Source organism: Salmo salar, unplaced genomic scaffold (genome assembly GCF_965601325.2).
Source record: "Salmo salar unplaced genomic scaffold, fSalSal1 ptg000648l, whole genome shotgun sequence".
Lineage (NCBI taxonomy): Eukaryota > Metazoa > Chordata > Actinopteri > Salmoniformes > Salmonidae > Salmo > Salmo salar.
The window spans coordinates 151,745-169,138 of record NW_027675452.1 but is presented as its reverse complement, the minus strand read 5'-3'; the positions used below and the strand labels follow the sequence as shown (position 1 = coordinate 169,138).

The 17,394-nt window shown below is 44.2% G+C and overlaps 2 protein-coding genes across 2 annotated transcripts; one reads left to right on the top strand and one right to left on the bottom strand.

Annotated features, from left to right (window-relative positions):
* Positions 1-612: 612 nt before the first annotated feature.
* LOC145877043 (uncharacterized) lies at positions 613-4,048 on the bottom strand. The gene is made up of 3 exons (XM_082972336.1): positions 3,578-4,048; positions 1,727-3,456; positions 613-1,446 (listed from the first exon to the last, which is right to left on the bottom strand). The coding sequence occupies exons 1-3, from the start codon at positions 3,768-3,770 to the stop codon at positions 829-831; spliced, it is 2,541 nt and encodes an 846-aa protein (XP_082828462.1). The 5' UTR covers positions 3,771-4,048; the 3' UTR covers positions 613-828.
* Positions 4,049-4,931: 883 nt separating this feature from the next.
* Positions 4,932-16,113, top strand: LOC145877038 (uncharacterized). Its single transcript, XM_082972328.1, has 7 exons — positions 4,932-5,000; positions 6,317-6,461; positions 7,369-7,826; positions 13,101-13,264; positions 13,784-13,971; positions 15,624-15,684; positions 15,924-16,113. The coding sequence occupies exons 1-7, from the start codon at positions 4,932-4,934 to the stop codon at positions 16,111-16,113; spliced, it is 1,275 nt and encodes a 424-aa protein (XP_082828454.1).
* Positions 16,114-17,394: the final 1,281 nt, after the last annotated feature.

Sequence of the window (17,394 nt, the reverse complement as noted above, 5' to 3'; positions counted from 1 at the left end):
CACTTGGAGAGCTAGCCTGACCTACAAGGTGTAACAAACCATCCACTTGGAGAGCTAGCCTGACCTACAAGGTATAACAAACCATCCACTTGGAGAGCTAGCCTGACCTACAAGGTGTAACAAACCATCCACTTGGAGAGCTAGCCTGACCTACAAGGTGTAACAAACCATCCACTTGGAGAGCTAGCCTGACCTACAAGGTGTAACAAACCATCCACTTGGAGAGCTAGCCTGACCTACAAGGTGTAACAAACCATCCACTTGGAGAGCTAGCCTGACCTACAAGGTGTAACAAACCATCCACTTGGAGAGCTAGCCTGACCTACAAGGTGTAACAAACCATCCACTTGGAGAGCTAGCCTGACCTACAAGGTGTAACAAACCATCCACTTGGAGAGCTAGCCTGACCTACAAGGTGTAACAAACCATCCACTTGGAGAGCTAGCCTGACCTACAAGGTGTAACAAACCATCCACTTGGAGAGCTAGCCTGACCTACAAGGTGTAACAAACCATCCACTTGGAGAGCTAGCCTGACCTACAAGGTGTAACAAACCATCCACTTGGAGAGCTAGCCTGACCTACAAGGTGTAACAAACCATCCACTTGGAGAGCTAGCCTGACCTACAAGGTGTAACAAACCATCCACTTGGAGAGCTAGCCTGACCTACAAGGTATAACAAACCATCCACTTGGAGAGCTAGCCTGACCTACAAGGTGTAACAAACCATCCACTTGGAGAGCTAGCCTGACCTACAAGGTGTAACAAACCATCCACTTGGAGAGCTAGCCTGACCTACAAGGTGTAACAAACCATCCACTTGGAGAGCTAGCCTGACCTACAAGGTGTGACATTTGAGTTCATACCACAAACTATCTTCCAAAGACCTGTGCTGACGTAATCGGGTTGAGGACACAACTTAAACGGCATTGCTGACTGAATCCTCATCTTTTGTCCAGGTTTTGGTTCTTCAGCATTGGGGTTCAGAGGGCAGTATCTGACATGCTTCCATAGTGACTTTTGAATGTACAGACCTTGACAGTGCATGCAGTGGGTGTAATCTGGAGTGGATCCTGGCACTTTGGGATGGGAACAGGAGGCCATCTCTCCACTCCCACGTCTTGCTACCGCAACACTATGCACCCTCTGACATATCCTCTTAGCTGGATTATGAGACCCAGAGTCTGTTTGGATGTTCATGTCTTTGTTGCCGTCTGAAGGGCTGATCTCAGTCCCCGGGTTGTTTTCATCACATAAGTTAGACAAATCAGATGGTTCATTCAGCACACCACTAGAATGGCATGTTCTCTTTGCTGGTTTACGTGCCTCAGAGTCTTCTTTAGTGCAGGAGCTACTGTCTGAAGAGTTGCTGTCTGTAACTGAGATGTTTTCGTCACTCCAGTTACAGAAATTAGATGCTTTATTTGATTCCACATTACTAGAATCCTAAGGGGGAAACAAAAAGGAAAGATTAATGTAATATGAAAACTCACGGACAGCAGAGATCCCCGTTTTGGAACTTGGATATGGTCATAGAGTTCAGCATTTTAAACAATGTATATCCTTTATATTTAAATTACTTTACATTTATTCATGTTTATATTTTTCAGTATTCATTTTCTGCTATTGCTTTCAAAATCTCATGTAGTCTCTGGAATTAAATGCTGGTTTTTTTTGTGCTGAGTGCCTTTGAACATGTTTAATAATAAATTAAATATAATCTTACTTGTTCTGAAGAAGTGCTGGGACTCTGATGAACTTTACCATTTTCACTCTGAGCTGCAGAACATTCTGGATTTACTGCAGAGATGAGCTGAGAGTCCCTGGTTGGTTCTGATACTCTGCTGTCAGATTCCAGCTGCTGTTCCTCCTGATTCGTCCAGAGTTCCTCTTGTTTTGTGGGCTCTGGGTCCTCCAGACCCAGCCTGGGGCTTCTCTCCTGCTGCTCTGGGGGAACCTCCTCTTTAGAGACAGGGAGAGAGGGCTGCTGGGAGTCTGGAGAGAAGGGAGGGGGAATGGGTCTCTCCATCCCATCAACATGTTCTTCTATGTTTTCTACCTGGGCTTCAGAACAGTCTGGATTTGCTACAGAGTGTGTTGGTTCTGATAGCCCAATGTGAAGCTGCTCTTCCTCCTGCCTGGTCCTGAATTCCTCCCATTTGTCTTTAACCTTTTTGGGCTCTGGATCCTCCTGCTGCAGACTGGGGCTCCTCTCTTGCTGCTCAGGGGGAACCTCCTCTTCAAAGCCAGGGAGTTCTGGAGGGTAGGAAGGTAGAATGGGTCTCTCCAGCACATCAACGTATTCTTCTGTCTTTTCACTCTGAGCTGCAGAACAGTCTGGATTTGCTACAGACGTTGGTTCTAAAACTCTGCAGAGGCTGGTTGGTTCTAAAACTCTGCAGAGGCTGGTTGGTTCTGATACTCTGCAGAGGCTGGTTGGTTCTGATACTCTGCAGAGGCTGGTTGGTTCTAAAACTCTGCAAAGGCTGATTGGTTCTGATACTCTGCAGAGGCTGGTTGGTTCTAAAACTCTGATTTTAGACTCCAGACCTTGAGGCTGGTCTTCCCCCTGACTGGTCCTGAGGTCCTCCTGTTCCTCTTTAATCTGTGTGGGCTCTGGGTCCTCCTGTCCCAGACTGGGGCTACTCTCCTGCTCACAGTGCTGCTGCTCAGGGGGAACGGCCCCTTCGGAGACAGGAAGAGAGAGCTGCTGGGAGTCTGGAGGGAAGAAAAGGAGAATAAGCATCTCCACTGCCTCATCAACACATACTCTGTTTTCACCCAGAGCTGCAGAACATTCTGGATTTACTGCAGAGATGAGCTGAGAGTCCCTGGTTGGTTCTGATACTCTGCTGTCAGATTCCAGCTGCTGTTCCTCCTGATTCGTCCAGAGTTCCTCTTGTTTTGTGGGCTCTGGGTCCTCCAGACCCAGCCTGGGGCTTCTCTCCTGCTGCTCTGGGGGAACCTCCTCTTTAGAGACAGGGAGAGAGGGCTGCTGGGAGTCTGGAGAGAAGGGAGGGGGAATGGGTCTCTCCATCCCATCAACATGTTCTTCTATGTTTTCTACCTGGGCTTCAGAGAGGAGCTGAGAGTCCCTGGTTGGTTCTGATACTCTGTAGTCCTCTCCATCAGGTTCTGTTTTGATCTGTTCAGTTGTGTTGGTGGGTTGAGAGTCTCTCTCTCTGTTCTCCAAGGTTTGGTCAAGATGTGAGGGCAGAGATGGGTCCTGTTCATAGTCACTTTTCACACAGGCAGGGATCAAGAGGTCTTTGGTATCAGGTTCCAGCCCTTGAGGCTGCTCTTCCTCTTGACTGGTCCTGAGGTCCTCCTGTTCCCCTTTAATCTGTGTGGGCTCTGGGTCCTCCTGCCCCAGACTGGGGCTACTCTCCTCCTCACAGTGCTGCTGCTCAGGGGGAACGGCCTCTTCGGAGACCAGAAGAGAGAGCTGCTGGGAGTCTGGCGGGAGGGGAAAGAAAACCCATAATGATTACATTTGTATAAGTATTTGATCAATAAGTGTTGCCCACAGTAACTATATGATTCGTGCATTTTGAGGTGTCATTATATAATTGCAAACCTTCGCGCTGTAACTTGATTTCGGAGCTGAAAACCAAATCCAACAGGCTCTGTAGACGTTTGTTCTCCTCATTTGAACGGGAGATTTCTTCCTGGTACTCGCCTAAATGTTGTTCAAGTACAACGGATATCTCCATAGCTACCGCTGTTAATCGTTCGGTAAGAAACACATTCAAGAACTGTAATCGTGACATTTTATATTCACGACGTAAACAAACCAAAGCACTAGCCGTTCACGTTCTGCCTCTTCTTCTTCTATATTGTTTTATGGCATTTGGTACACAATTTAAATGGTGTACTATCACCACCTACTGGAAGTAAATATGCCTCCAACTTCAAAACCTTTCTTTCACACGGTGTGACAAATTCGTTTACATTTTATTCCCCAGTATTCGTTAACCTCAGTGGATCGTCCATACGGGGTTGATGGGTTACTGCAGGTAGCTAGCTTTCTACAACATCTAAAAAAGAGCACAGGAAGCGTACTTCTAGTAGGTGACGGAAGTGCAACATTGAAGTTTGGTTCCAAAACACCAAACAATAATAAAAAGAAGAAGCAAAATCATTGGCCACTTTAATAAATAGATCACAAGTCTCTTTAATAATGCCACTTTAATAATGTTTACCTATCTTACATCACTCATCTCATATGTATATACTGTATTTTATACCATCTATTGCATCTTGCCTATGCCGCTCGGTCATCACTCATCCATATATTTATATGTTCTTATTACACCCCTTTACTTAGATTTGTGTGTATAAGGTAGTTGTTGTGGAATTGTTAGATTACTTGTTAGATATTACTGCACTGTCGGAACTAGAAGCACAAGCATTCCTCTACACTCGCAATAACATCTGCGAACCATGTGTATGTGACCAATAACATTTGATTTGATTAAGTGTTGAGGAGGAGCAGTTGAAATTGAAGATCCCCAGTGTCTGTGACGACTGCCGTTTGATGAGACGTAGATCCGGTGGGAAAACGAAGAATGATGTGTCATGCTGAGTTTTGATGCAGAGTCGTCACCAGGAGGGCCGGTCCTTGCCGTTCTGCTGCCATTGGCGAGAACATAAAATGCCGTCTAAAATATGTATTTTGAAGACGTTGAAGTTCAGAATGAAAGGGGAAAATGTATTTTCCAGGACAGTGAAAAGGCATCTTTTCTGGACATTGAAATCAGGCTCATGTTCAAATCAGGCTCATTTTTGGCTATGAATGAAAGTTGAAAATAAGTAATTTATAGACGTCTATGTTTTGGCCAAATCAAGGCTTCTCTAGACCGGACAAAATCTGGACCAAAGAAAGATGTCTATGAATGGTTCAGATTTGTTCCAGACCGGACCAAAAACCAATGTCCGTGGAACTGAAGGCCGGTCCGGGAACAGCACCAAAAAAAGACATCCAGAAGGTGTCGACGTCGGTCCGTGCTTACTGGGGTGTAGCCTACAGTGTTGCCTAAAATGTAATGTTATGAATGCCCATCTATGTGGTAAGCCAATCATTTGTAAAACATCAAAAAGTCCGGACAGGACCAAAAAAAGATGTCCAAAATGTGTCGGTTTGTGCTTACTGGGGTGTAGCCCACCATGACGGCCTGCAATGGAATTTTATGAATGCCCTTCGATGTGGTAGGCCCACCGTTTTGTAAAACAGGCCATTGCGTTGGCTTTATTAGTCCTGTTTCCTGTGGCTAATACATTTGGCTATTTAAACTCTGAATATCAGCTACCCAACTTTATCAGGAGTTTTAGGAGCCTATTGCAATGTGTTTACACAGCGAGAAATGCAGAAGTATTTTATTTTTCGCTATGATCAGCTTGTCAAAAATGTACAGATACAAACTTGAAACCACTGATCATGACAATGGGATGAAACTCCTGGACAACGGTTGTGATTGTCCATTCCATATTGTCCATTTTACATTGACCTGTCCTGTTTTTAGGATATGTTGTTTGTTAACATGACAGTGCATTTTGTATTTGATTGAGCTCTATTTGGGTTAGGCTATTTGATCGGAGAAACCTGTATGATGTGAAAAGTTGTGGGGGTGATCATGGGGCTGGAGATGGGAGATGTCTGGTGAGAGAATGGCAGATTGAGGTTGCCTTAGTTACAGTAGTACAGGAAGTGTCTATGCTGAAGCAGGGAAGAGAGTGGTAGAGGAACATGGGGGGATTCCTGTGAATCGGCAGAGATCAAGAGACCGTGATGGGAAGAAAATTTGCTTGTAAGGTTGGCTTTTTAGCATTTATAGCGGTGGTTGTCAATTGTACTGCAGAAATGAATTGAAAGTCACAGAAAATAGAGATTGTGGTGGCAGTGGTAGAGAAGTACTTGGGATTGCGAGGATGTACTGCAGAACAGCTGCAGGGGGAGAGCTAGGGTTATGTCTTCTCAACACATTGGTTTAGAGTTGGACTAGATAGGGTTCAATAGTGGAATGGGTGGCAATTTCCCTTTTTCCCAATATTGTATTATTGTATCAAAGAATGTAATGTAGGTAGGCCGTGAATGGCGTCACACACCACTACAGTAGATGGCGGTGTATGCACCTTAAAGTTGGATGCAATCCGACAACCAATCCCAAAGAAGAAGAAGAAGACGAAGAAGAACTAAAACAGGAAGTGAATAGCTAGATCGTTGGTTTATTTTCCTCGTTGACATGTGGCTCTACAGACCCTAAAATTCCCAAATTACAGATGGAGTTGAATACGTTTCTTACGCAGCGATTAATAGCGGCTGCTGTGGAGATATCGTCTGTCTTTGAAAAAAAAGATAGTCGAGTACCAGGTAGAAATCTCCCGTTCGAAGGAGGAGAACAAACGTCTACAGAGGCTGTTGGATTTGGTTTTCCACCCGGAAATCAAGTTACATCGAGCAGGTTTGTAATAATAGTTACTGTGGGAAAATAATTATTCTCATTTAGTCATTCACACACACAGTTAGACTGCAGTATATTAACCCGTCTGTCTCCACACCCGGGGGACCCAAACAAGCATGTTTCCTGTAGTAACCTTGCAAAATCACCACTTCCATAAATATAGTTTTTTTTATTTTGGTGTTTTTTTATTCTATTAAATACATTGGAATGGTTAGGGTTCAATGTAAGTGAACCCTGCTGTGAGAGTCTATAGGACTGTATACATCTTTAAAATCTAAAAGCCTTTTATTGACCTGACAGTATCTCTATTCTAGCCACAGTGAGTCTGGGTTCTGTACTAACTCTCCACTCAGTCTCATCTGTTTAACTCAGTATGGAAATTATTTCACATAGTATTTCAACCCAGGTCTGAAGATCACACAGATCACTAGCCAGAGGGAACAACAAGCATCGTGTGTGTGTGTGTGTGTGTGTGTGTGTGTGTGTGTGTGTGTGTGTGTGTGTGTGTGTGTGTGTGTGCATGTGCCTCAGCAGGGTGATAGAAACATCCTTTTTCCAGGGATACAGTATCTTCAACCTATCACCCCCATTTCTTTTTTTTTATTCTCGTGTATTACATTTTATATGACCAGTATAACTGCATCAGAGGAGGCTGGTGGGAGGAGTTTTAGGAGGATGGGCTTATTGTAATGGCTGGAATGGAATAAATGGAACAGTATTAATCATATAGAATCCACGTTGGACTCAGTTCCGTTGATTGCTCCTATAGCACCTCACACCAGCCTCTGAACTGCATTGTTAAGGAAGAGCTTGCAGTCAGGCGTTTCGCGGTACTGTTTACACCTGCTGTATCCTGCTGTACGTGAATAAACTCTGATTTGATTTGTTTTCCTTTTCTTCCCTCCAGACTCCCAGCAGCTCTCTCTTCCGGTCTCCGAAGAGGCCGTTCCCCCTGAGCAGCAGCACTGTGAGGAGGAGAGTAGCCCCAGTCTGGGGCAGGAGGACCCAGAGCCCACACAGATTAAAGGGGAACAGGAGGACCTCAGGACCAGTCAAGAGGAAGAGCAGCCTCAAGGGCTGGAACCTGATACCAAAGACCTCTTGATCCCTGCCTGTGTGAAAAGTGACTATGAACAGGACCCATCTCTGCCCTCACATCTTGACCAAACCTTGGAGAACAGAGAGAGAGACTCTCAACCCACCAACACAACTGAACAGATCAAAACAGAACCTGATGGAGAGGACTACAGAGTATCAGAACCAACCAGGGACTCTCAGCTCCTCTCTGCAGTAAATCCAGAATGTTCTGCAGCTCAGAGTGAAAATGGTAAAGTTCATCAGAGTCCCAGCACTTCTTCAGAACAAGTAAGATTATATTTAATTTAATGTATTAGTAAACATGTAGAACAGCACAAAAAGGCAGCATTTAATTGTAGAGAAAACAGCCAAGTGATTACATGAGATTTTGAAAGCAATTTCCTTACAGAAAATGAATACAAAAAAAAAAATATGAACATGAATATATACATTTTAAAGTACATTTTAAATATAAAGTATATGGACAATTCCAGCGTTATGGACATTACATTTGCAAGCAAAATCCCAAGCAAAATCTCAACCAAATAGAATGTGTGTCTATAGTACTCCTTGGGTGAACCCAAAACAGCACACTTCTAAATACTGTCAAGTTGGAGAAAGTCATTAAATGTATGTCAAACAAAAATCAATGATTGCAAAGTGAAACAAACCATACAACTCTATGCACAAGGACTACTTTTGTAGATGCAAATTCTGGTATCAGAATGACGGCACCAACGGCACAAACCGTCATTCTGTTACCAAACGTTTTATCTGTACTGGTCTTCCAGTAAATGTGTTTTTGTAAAACATTCTGTGGAAATTGTTCAAGGTTGTCCTTGTGCATACAGTAGTTGTATGGTTTGTTTAACCTTGCAATCATTGTTTTTTGTTTGACATGCACTATATATACAAAGTATGTGGACACCCCTTTAAATTAGTGGCTTCGGCTATTTCAGCTAAACCCGTTGCTGACAGGTGTGTAAAATCGAGCACACTGCCATGCAATCTCCATAGACAAACATTGGCAGTAGAATGGCCTTACTGAAGAGCTTAGTGACTTTCAACGTGGCGCCGTCATAGGATGCCACATTTACAACAAGTCAGTTGGTCAAATTTGTGCCCTGCTACAGCTGCCCGGTCAACTGTAAGTGCTGTTATTGTGAAGTGGAAACGTCAAGGAGTAACAACGGCTCAGCCGCGAAGTGGTAGGCCACACAAGTTCACAGAGCAGGACCGCCAAGTGCTGAAGCGCGTAGAGCTTAAAAATCATCTGTCCTCGGTTGCAACACTCACTACCAAGTTCCAAACTGCCTCTGGAAGCAACGTCAGCACAATTAACTGTTCGTCGGAGCTTCATTTAAATGAGTCTCCACGGCCGAGCAGCTGCACACAAGCCTAAGATCACCATGTGGTGTAAAGTTCGCCACCATTGGACTCTGGAGCAGTGGAAACACGTTCTCTGGAGTGATGAATCACGCCTCACCATCTGGAAGTCCGATGGACAAATCTGGGTTTGACGGATGACCGGAGAACGCTACCTGTCCGAATGCATAGTGCCAACTGTAAAGTTTGCTGAAGGAAGAATAATGGTCTGGGGCTGTTTTTCATGGTTCAGGCTAGGCCCCTTAGTTCCAGAGAAGGGAAATCTTAATGCTACAGCATACATTGACATTCTAGACGATTCTGTGCTTCCAACTTTGTGGAAACAGTTTGGGAAAGGCCCTTTCCTGTTTCAACATGACAATACCCCCGTGCACAAAGCGAAGTCCATACAGAAATGGTTTGTCGAGATTGGCGTGGAAGAACTTGACTGGCCTGCACAGAGCCCTGACCTCAACCCCATCAAACACCTTTTGGATGAAATGGAATGCCGACTGCAAGCCAGGCCTAATCTCCCAATATCAGTGCCCGACCTCACTCATGCTCTTGTGGCTGAATGGAAGCAAGTCCCTGCGGGCAATGTTCCAACATCTAGTGGAAAGCCTTCCCAGAAGAGTGGAGGCTGTTATAGCAGAAAAGGGGGGGACCAACTCCATATTAATGCTCAGGATTTTGGAATGAGATGTTTGACGAGCAGGTGTCCACATACTTCTGGTCATGTAGTGTACATTTTAATGTGAAAAATCTGAGTCTCATTCCCACGGAATGGCCCACGTACAGTGCATTGGTAAAGAATTCATACCCCTTTTTCCACATTTTGTTACGTTACAGCCTTATTCTAAAATGGATTAAATAGTTTTTTCCCCCCTCATCAATCAATACACAATACCCCATAATGACAAAGCAAAAGCAGGTTTTTATAAATTTGCACATTCACATATACACAAGTATTCAGTCCTTTTACGCAGTACTTTGTTGAAGCACCTTTGGCAGCGTTTACAACCTCGAGTCTTCTTGGGGATGATGCTACAAGCTTGGCACACCTGTATTTGGGGAGTTTCTCCCATTCTTCTCTGCAGATCCTCTCAAGCTCTGTCGCATTGGATGGGTAGCGTCGCTGTACAGCTATTTTCAGGTCTGTCCTGAGATGTTCAATTCCGGGCTCTGGCTGGGCAACTCAAGGACATTCAGAGACTTGTCCCGAAGCCACTCCTGCGTTGTTGTCCTGTTGGAAGGTGAACCTTCGTCCCAGTCTGAGGTCCTGAGTGCTCTGGACCAAGTTTTCATCAAGGATCTCTCTGTACTTTGCTCTGTTCATCTTTCCTTCAATCTTGACTAGTCTTCCAGTCCCTGCCACCACCATGCGTCACCGTAGGGATGGTGCCAGGTTTCCTCCAGATGTGACGCTTGGCATTCAGGCTAAAGAGTTCAATCTTGGTTTCATCAGACCAGAAAATGTTGTTTCTCATGGTCTGAGAGTCTAGGTGTCTTTTGGCAAACTCCAAGTGGCTGTCATGTGCTTTTTACTGAGGAGTGGCTTCTGTCTGGCCACTCTACCATAAAGACCTGATTGGTGGAGTGCTGTAGAGATGGTTGTCCTTCTGGAAGGTTCTCCCATCTCCACAGAGGAGCTCTGTCAGAGTGACCATCGGGTTCTTTGTCACCTCCCTGACCAAGGCCCTTCTCCCCCGATTGCTCAGTTTGGCCGGGCGGACAGCTCTAGGAAGAGTCTTAGTGGTTCCAAACTTCTTCCATTTAAGAATGATGGAGGCCACTGTGTTCTTGGGAACCTTCAATGCTGCAGAAATGTTTTGGTACCATTCCCCAGATCTCTGCCTCAACGCAATCCTGTCTCTGAGCTCTACGGACAATTCCTTCGACCTCATGGCTTGGTTTTTGCTCTGACAATTTCGAGTCTCATAGCAAAGGGTCTGAATACTTATGTAAATAAGGTATGTTTCTTTTTTTTTATACATTTGCTAAAATTTCTAAACCTGTTTTTGCTTTGTCATTATGGGGTATTGTGTGTAGATTGATGAGGGGGAAAAAGTATTTTACAAATTTTAGAATAAGGCTGTAATGTTAAAAAAAGGGGAAAAATTCAAGGGGTCAGAATTTATTTATAGATTTTTTTTTTAACCTTTTTTTTAACTAGGCAAGTCAGTTAAGAACAAATTCTTATTTTCAATAACGGCCTAGGAATAGTGGGTTAACTGCCAGAACGACAGATTTGTACCTTGTCAGCGCGGGGATTTGAACTTTCGATTACTAGCCCAACGCTCTAACCACTAGGCTACCCTGCCACCCTCTTTCCGAATGCACTGTACATTGTTTAACATGATAACTCTACGAACATATCTACGTTCCAAAATGGGATCTCTGCTGTCCGTGAGTTTTCATATTACATTAATCTTTCCTTTTTGTTTCCCCCTTAGGATTCTAGTAATGTGGAATCAAATAAAGCATCTAATTTCTGTAACTGGAGTGACGAAAACATCTCAGTTACAGACAGCAACTCTTCAGACAGTAGCTCCTGCACTAAAGAAGACTCTGAGGCACGTAAACCAGCAAAGAGAACATGCCATTCTAGTGGTGTGCTGAATGAACCATCTGATTTGTCTAACTTATGTGATGAAAACAACCCGGGGACTGAGATCAGCCCTTCAGACGGCAACAAAGACATGAACATCCAAACAGACTCTGGGTCTCATAATCCAGCTAAGAGGATATGTCAGAGGGTGCATAGTGTTGCGGTAGCAAGACGTGGGAGTGGAGAGATGGCCTCCTGTTCCCATCCCAAAGTGCCAGGATCCACTCCAGATTACACCCACTGCATGCACTGTCAAGGTCTGTACATTCAAAAGTCACTATGGAAGCATGTCAGATACTGCCCTCTGAACCCCAATGCTGAAGAACCAAAACCTGGACAAAAGATGAGGATTCAGTCAGCAATGCCGTTTAAGTTGTGTCCTCAACCCGATTACGTCAGCACAGGTCTTTGGAAGATAGTTTGTGGTATGAACTCAAATGTCACACCTTGTAGGTCAGGCTAGCTCTCCAAGTGGATGGTTTGTTACACCTTGTAGGTCAGGCTAGCTCTCCAAGTGGATGGTTTGTTACACCTTGTAGGTCAGGCTAGCTCTCCAAGTGGATGGTTTGTTACACCTTGTAGGTCAGGCTAGCTCTCCAAGTGGATGGTTTGTTACACCTTGTAGGTCAGGCTAGCTCTCCAAGTGGATGGTTTGTTACACCTTGTAGGTCAGGCTAGCTCTCCAAGTGGATGGTTTGTTACACCTTGTAGGTCAGGCTAGCTCTCCAAGTGGATGGTTTGTTATACCTTGTAGGTCAGGCTAGCTCTCCAAGTGGATGGTTTGTTATACCTTGTATATACCTAATAATATTGGATTTTTTATACAGGTAATTTGCCTGGAAATGGTCATGTTTATTTAACCTATTCATTTTTTCTGTCTTTCTCTGGTTGTTTCAGCTGCAAAATCGTCAACTCCTGTTGAGCCAAAAAGTGAAATCTAAAGATGTTACAGTAGTGTAAAAGAAGCGATGTGATTTGCATTGTGAAATGATTTTCCATTCTTTGCTGCCGTTTTTGCAATCTTTTAAGCAACCCAAACTTTAATGCTGTGGCCTGGCAATTTTTATCTTTACCTGATCCTTTCTAGCACGGTTCCAGCTACTATGGCTTGGCTTGGCTTGGTTTGGCTTGGTTTGGTTTGGTTTGGCTTGGTTATTTTGGCTTGGTTTGGCTTGGTTTGGTTTGGTTATTTTGGTTTGGCTTGGCTTGGTTTGGTTATTTTGGCTTGGTTTGGCTTGGTTTGGTTTGGTTTGGTTATTTTGGCTTGGTTTGGTTTGGTTATTTTGGCTTGGTTTGGTTTGGCTTGGTTATTTTGGCTTGGTTTGGTTATTTTGGCTTGGTTTGGCTTGGTTTGGTTTGGCTTGGTAGTGTGAAAAGGGTCAAAAGATTGTCTGAATCAAAAGGTTGGGATTCTATCCAATCAGTGTGCGCTTTGACATAGAAGGTCATTTCAGATTGAGCCAACAAATGCAGAGTTTACCATGAATGTGGTGTCCGGGACCGTGGGGACATTGTCTTTAAAAGGTGCATAACCAGGCGAACGGATTCAATCCTGGTCCTAAATGTGGGTGTTCCTCTTCCCCCACCAGGACTACTACCAGAGGCTGGAGCAGCTGCAGAGAACCCATCTGAGGAACATGGCTGAGCTGGAGAAGATGTATATCTGTAAAAGGTCAAAGGTCAACAAGAAGGACGATGAGGAGCACAAGTGTTTGGAGAGAGAGGGCAGAGACATACAGGATCTCCAGCCCAGGTCTGATATCATGGCTTTTAGTACTGTACCTTTTGAAATGGAATTTAGTTTTTAGTTAAGTAGTTGTAGGCTATGTAACCTTGTGCTACCTTTTTACAAGACAGGGGAAAATGAAGTGTTTATTATACTGAACCAAAATATAAATGCAACATGTAATGTGTTGATTCCATGTTTCATGAGCTGAGGGCTATGCCTTCCCAGGCCCACCCATGGCTGTGCCCCTGCCCAGTCATGTGAAATCCATAGATTAGCGCCTAATGAATTTATTTCACTTGACTGATTTCCTTATATGAACTGTTATTCAGTAAAATCTTTGAAATTGTTGCATTTATATTTTTGTCCAGAGTAGTATTTGGGGGAACAAAAACATCAGTGTTTGTTTTGTTGTGCTTTTGAAAACGGTATTTTAGTGTTTCACATCATAAGGAGGGCTTTAACCGTGATGCGCTTGATACTTTTTCCATGGTAGCAACAATGAAAGCTCATCTTAAATGGTACTCAATCTCTCCTATCTCTCAGTGTCGCGTCGGAAAGCCAGAGCTCTGGCTCTATGCCAGTGAGGCGACTGCAGAGAATCCTTTCAGACGAGGAGCTTAATAACTTCCACGAGGAGACGTCCAGTGACGTGTCTGACCAATCAGGAGACGGTGTTGGTGGAGACGGAGGAGAGGAGGATAACCATTATGAACTGCTGCTGGAAGAGAGAGGTCAGTGGGAAAAAGAGCCATAAACAGCATGTCATAAATATGTCCCCTGCTGTAACATAATATGCTAATCTTCTCCTACCGTTGTCAATATTTTTGTAAATAATTCAGCAAAACGTTCACTAAATGGAAATACAGTAAGTTTCTGACTTTATTGTGAAATCCTGGTCACGTTTAAAAAATAAATGTATGTACTGTGTATAAACAGTGCCTTCAGAAAGCATTCAAATCCCTTGACTCATTCCATATTTTGCTGTGTTACAGCCTGAATTCAAAATTGATTAAATAAAAAAAATCTTCACCCATCTACACACAATACCCCATAATGACAAAGTGAAAACATGTTTTTATAATATTTTCTTTTTACATTTATTGGAAATTAAATACAGAAATACAGTATCTCATTTAAATAAGTATTCACACCCCTGAGTCAATACATGTTAGAATCCCCTTTGCCAGCGGTCACACCTGTAAGTCTCTAAGAACTTTGCACACCTGGATTGTATAATGTCTTCTTGGTAAGCAACTCCAGTGTAGATTTGGTGTTGTGTTTTCGGTTATTGTCCTGCTGAAAGGTGAATTCATCTCCCAGTGTCTGGTGGAAAGCAGACTGAACCAGGTTTTCCACTAGGATTTTCCTGCGCTTATCTTCCTGTGCTTATTTCATTTATTTTTTTTTATCCTGAAAAACTTCCAATCCTTAATGATTACAAGCATACCCATAACATAATGCAGTCACCACTAGGCTTGAAAATATGGAGCAAAAAATATATGTGTTGTATTTGCCCCAAACATAAGACTTGTTGCAAACAGGATGCATGTTTTGGAATATTTTTTATTCTGTACAGGCTTCCTTCTTTTCACTCTGTCAATTAGGTTAGTATTGTGGAGTAACTACAATGCTGTTGATCCATCCTCAGTTATCTCCTATTACAGCCATTCATCTCTGTAACTGTTTTAAAGTCACCATTGGCCTCATGGTGAAATCCCTGAGAGGTTTCCATCCTCTCCGGCAACTGAGTTAGGAAGGACACCTGTATCGTTGTAGTGACTGGGTGTATTGATACAACATCCAAAGTGTTATTAATAACTTCACCATGCTTAAAGGATATTCAATGTCTGGTTTTGAATTTTTACCCATCTACCAATAGGTGCCCTTCTTTGTGAGGCATTGGGAAACTTCTCTGGTCTTTGTGGTTGAATCTGTGTTTAAAATTCACTGCTCGACTGTGGGACCTTACAGATAACTGTATGTGTGGGGTACAGAGATGATTAGTACCCCACACATCGCAGACAGTGAGTCCATGGAACTTATGTGAATTGTTAAGCACTCCTGAACTTATTTATGCATGCCATAACAAAGGGGTTGAATATTTATTGACTCAAGACATTTCTGCTTTTCATTTTAATGAATTAGTAAAAAATGTGAAAAAAACATAATTCCACTTTGACATTATGGGGTATTGTGTGTAGAACAGTGTCAAAAAAAAGCTGAACTCAATTTTAAATTCAGGCTGTTACACAAACAAAATGTGGAATAAGTAAAGGGGCGTGAATACTTTCTGAAGGCATTGTAGGTCTACACAAAATCACTCAATCCATCCATCAAGGTCACATTTTTAATAGTTCACTATTTTGTCTCTTTCTGATTGTAGATGACAGCCACAGCCCCAGGGCCTGGAGCAGGAAGGACAAACCCCTCAGGAACAGTCTCAGGTAAAGAGAGAGAATGTGACTTCCTCTGTGGTACTTTATACATTAAATTGTTTTTAACTGTATGAATTATTTTTTCAAAAATAATCAATGTGCTCAACTCTTATCCTCTTGCGTAAATACATGAAAGGGTGCTTGGAGCCAAAGGTCAATCACATCAAAAAATGAAACAAGGCATCAAAGCATTCACTAGAAGATATACGTTGCAATTGAAGCTTTGTTTTACTATTGTTCCCCCACAGGGACAGTCAGTCCTGCTGTCCAGAGAGTATGACCACCACCACCACCACCACCGCCCATAAGCAGCCATCCTCTACTTCACCATCTAGGAGCCAGCTCCAGATCCAGCTCCAGCTGAGAGGCTGCTGCCCCAAGAGCCAGGGCAGAAACCAGGGAGGAAACCTGAGCAAGACAGGGAGGAGAGAGCTATAGGGGGGATAGAGGTCCTGATAACTCCAGGGGGACTGTGACCGTCCCCAAGCCGTTCAGGATGATGATGAGGGAGGAGGAGAAGAAGAGGAGGAAGGTGAGGAGGTTTTGTTTAGTTGTATTGTTCCCTAAAGAGTCTTGAATTAATAATGTAACATAGCATTCCATAGGGAATGTACTGCGTGTCATAAATACACTATATGTATGCCAGACGTGCTGAGCAAATGTCCCTCTGGGTGTTTGGGTTAAAAGTACTATATACAACTAATGTAATATTGATGTATTATTGTTATTAAGGTCAGGACGCGTTCGGAGGTGGAGCTGGAGAACTTGCTGCTGCGCCGGGAGCTGGACGAGCTGAGGGAGTGCGGCATGAAGTTCAGGGCCTCGCCGGCGCCCGCCCACACTCGCCTGCCGCTCTACGATGTCATCAGCTGCCGCCTCAGCCAGCGACCCGGTTACAATCCCGGTAACCACGGAGTTAACTTTAGTAATTATCGGTATGTCTCGGTCAGCGGTGGCAACCAACGGGCCTCCTCCTGCTCACCCCAGAGACCGTTCAGCTTCCTGGAGAGAGAGAGGAGGAAGAGGGAGCAGAGGATTGAAGTGGAACTGGAGAACCTGGTGGCCAAAGAGAGGAGGGCATTCAAGGCCAGGCCGGTGCCCAGGTCTGTGTACTACAGCCACAGCGCCACCCACAGGCAGCAGAGCAAAGTGCAACAGCAGCTGACGAGTCAGAAGATGAAACTGAAGAATATGACCCACCAACACAGCACGCAATCTACACCAGGCTTGCGGGCCGAGGGTCCAGGAGAGAAGAGGGGGGACACAGAGGGGGGAGAGGACCAGGGCCTAATGCTTGTGGAGAAAGAGAAGAGTTTTCGCCTAAAAAAGGAGGGACTCCCGTCCTACAACAGCAATAGCTACTGGAGGTCTCAGAGCCGGAGCAGGCGTCCGTCAATCAAGATGGGGACGGGGGGACCTAGGAAGCAGCTTGAGCTCCAGATTGACATGGCGTCGGAGAGGAGGAAGGGGAAGGAGAGAGAGAGGGAGTTGTCTTACATCGACCCACTCTGCACCCCTGGCAGCCCCTACCTCTGTTCGTCTCTCGTCAGTCAGGAGGACCTCCCTATCCCAGCCAGCAAAACAGACTACATCAGCGTGTGTAAAAGCCGTGATCAAGTCGTCGAAAGTGTTCTGTAAAGGGTTCATTCATTTTGGTCAAAGTCAAGACCTGTATCAAGTCTTCTGTAAAGGGTTCATTCACTCTGGTCAAAGTCAAGA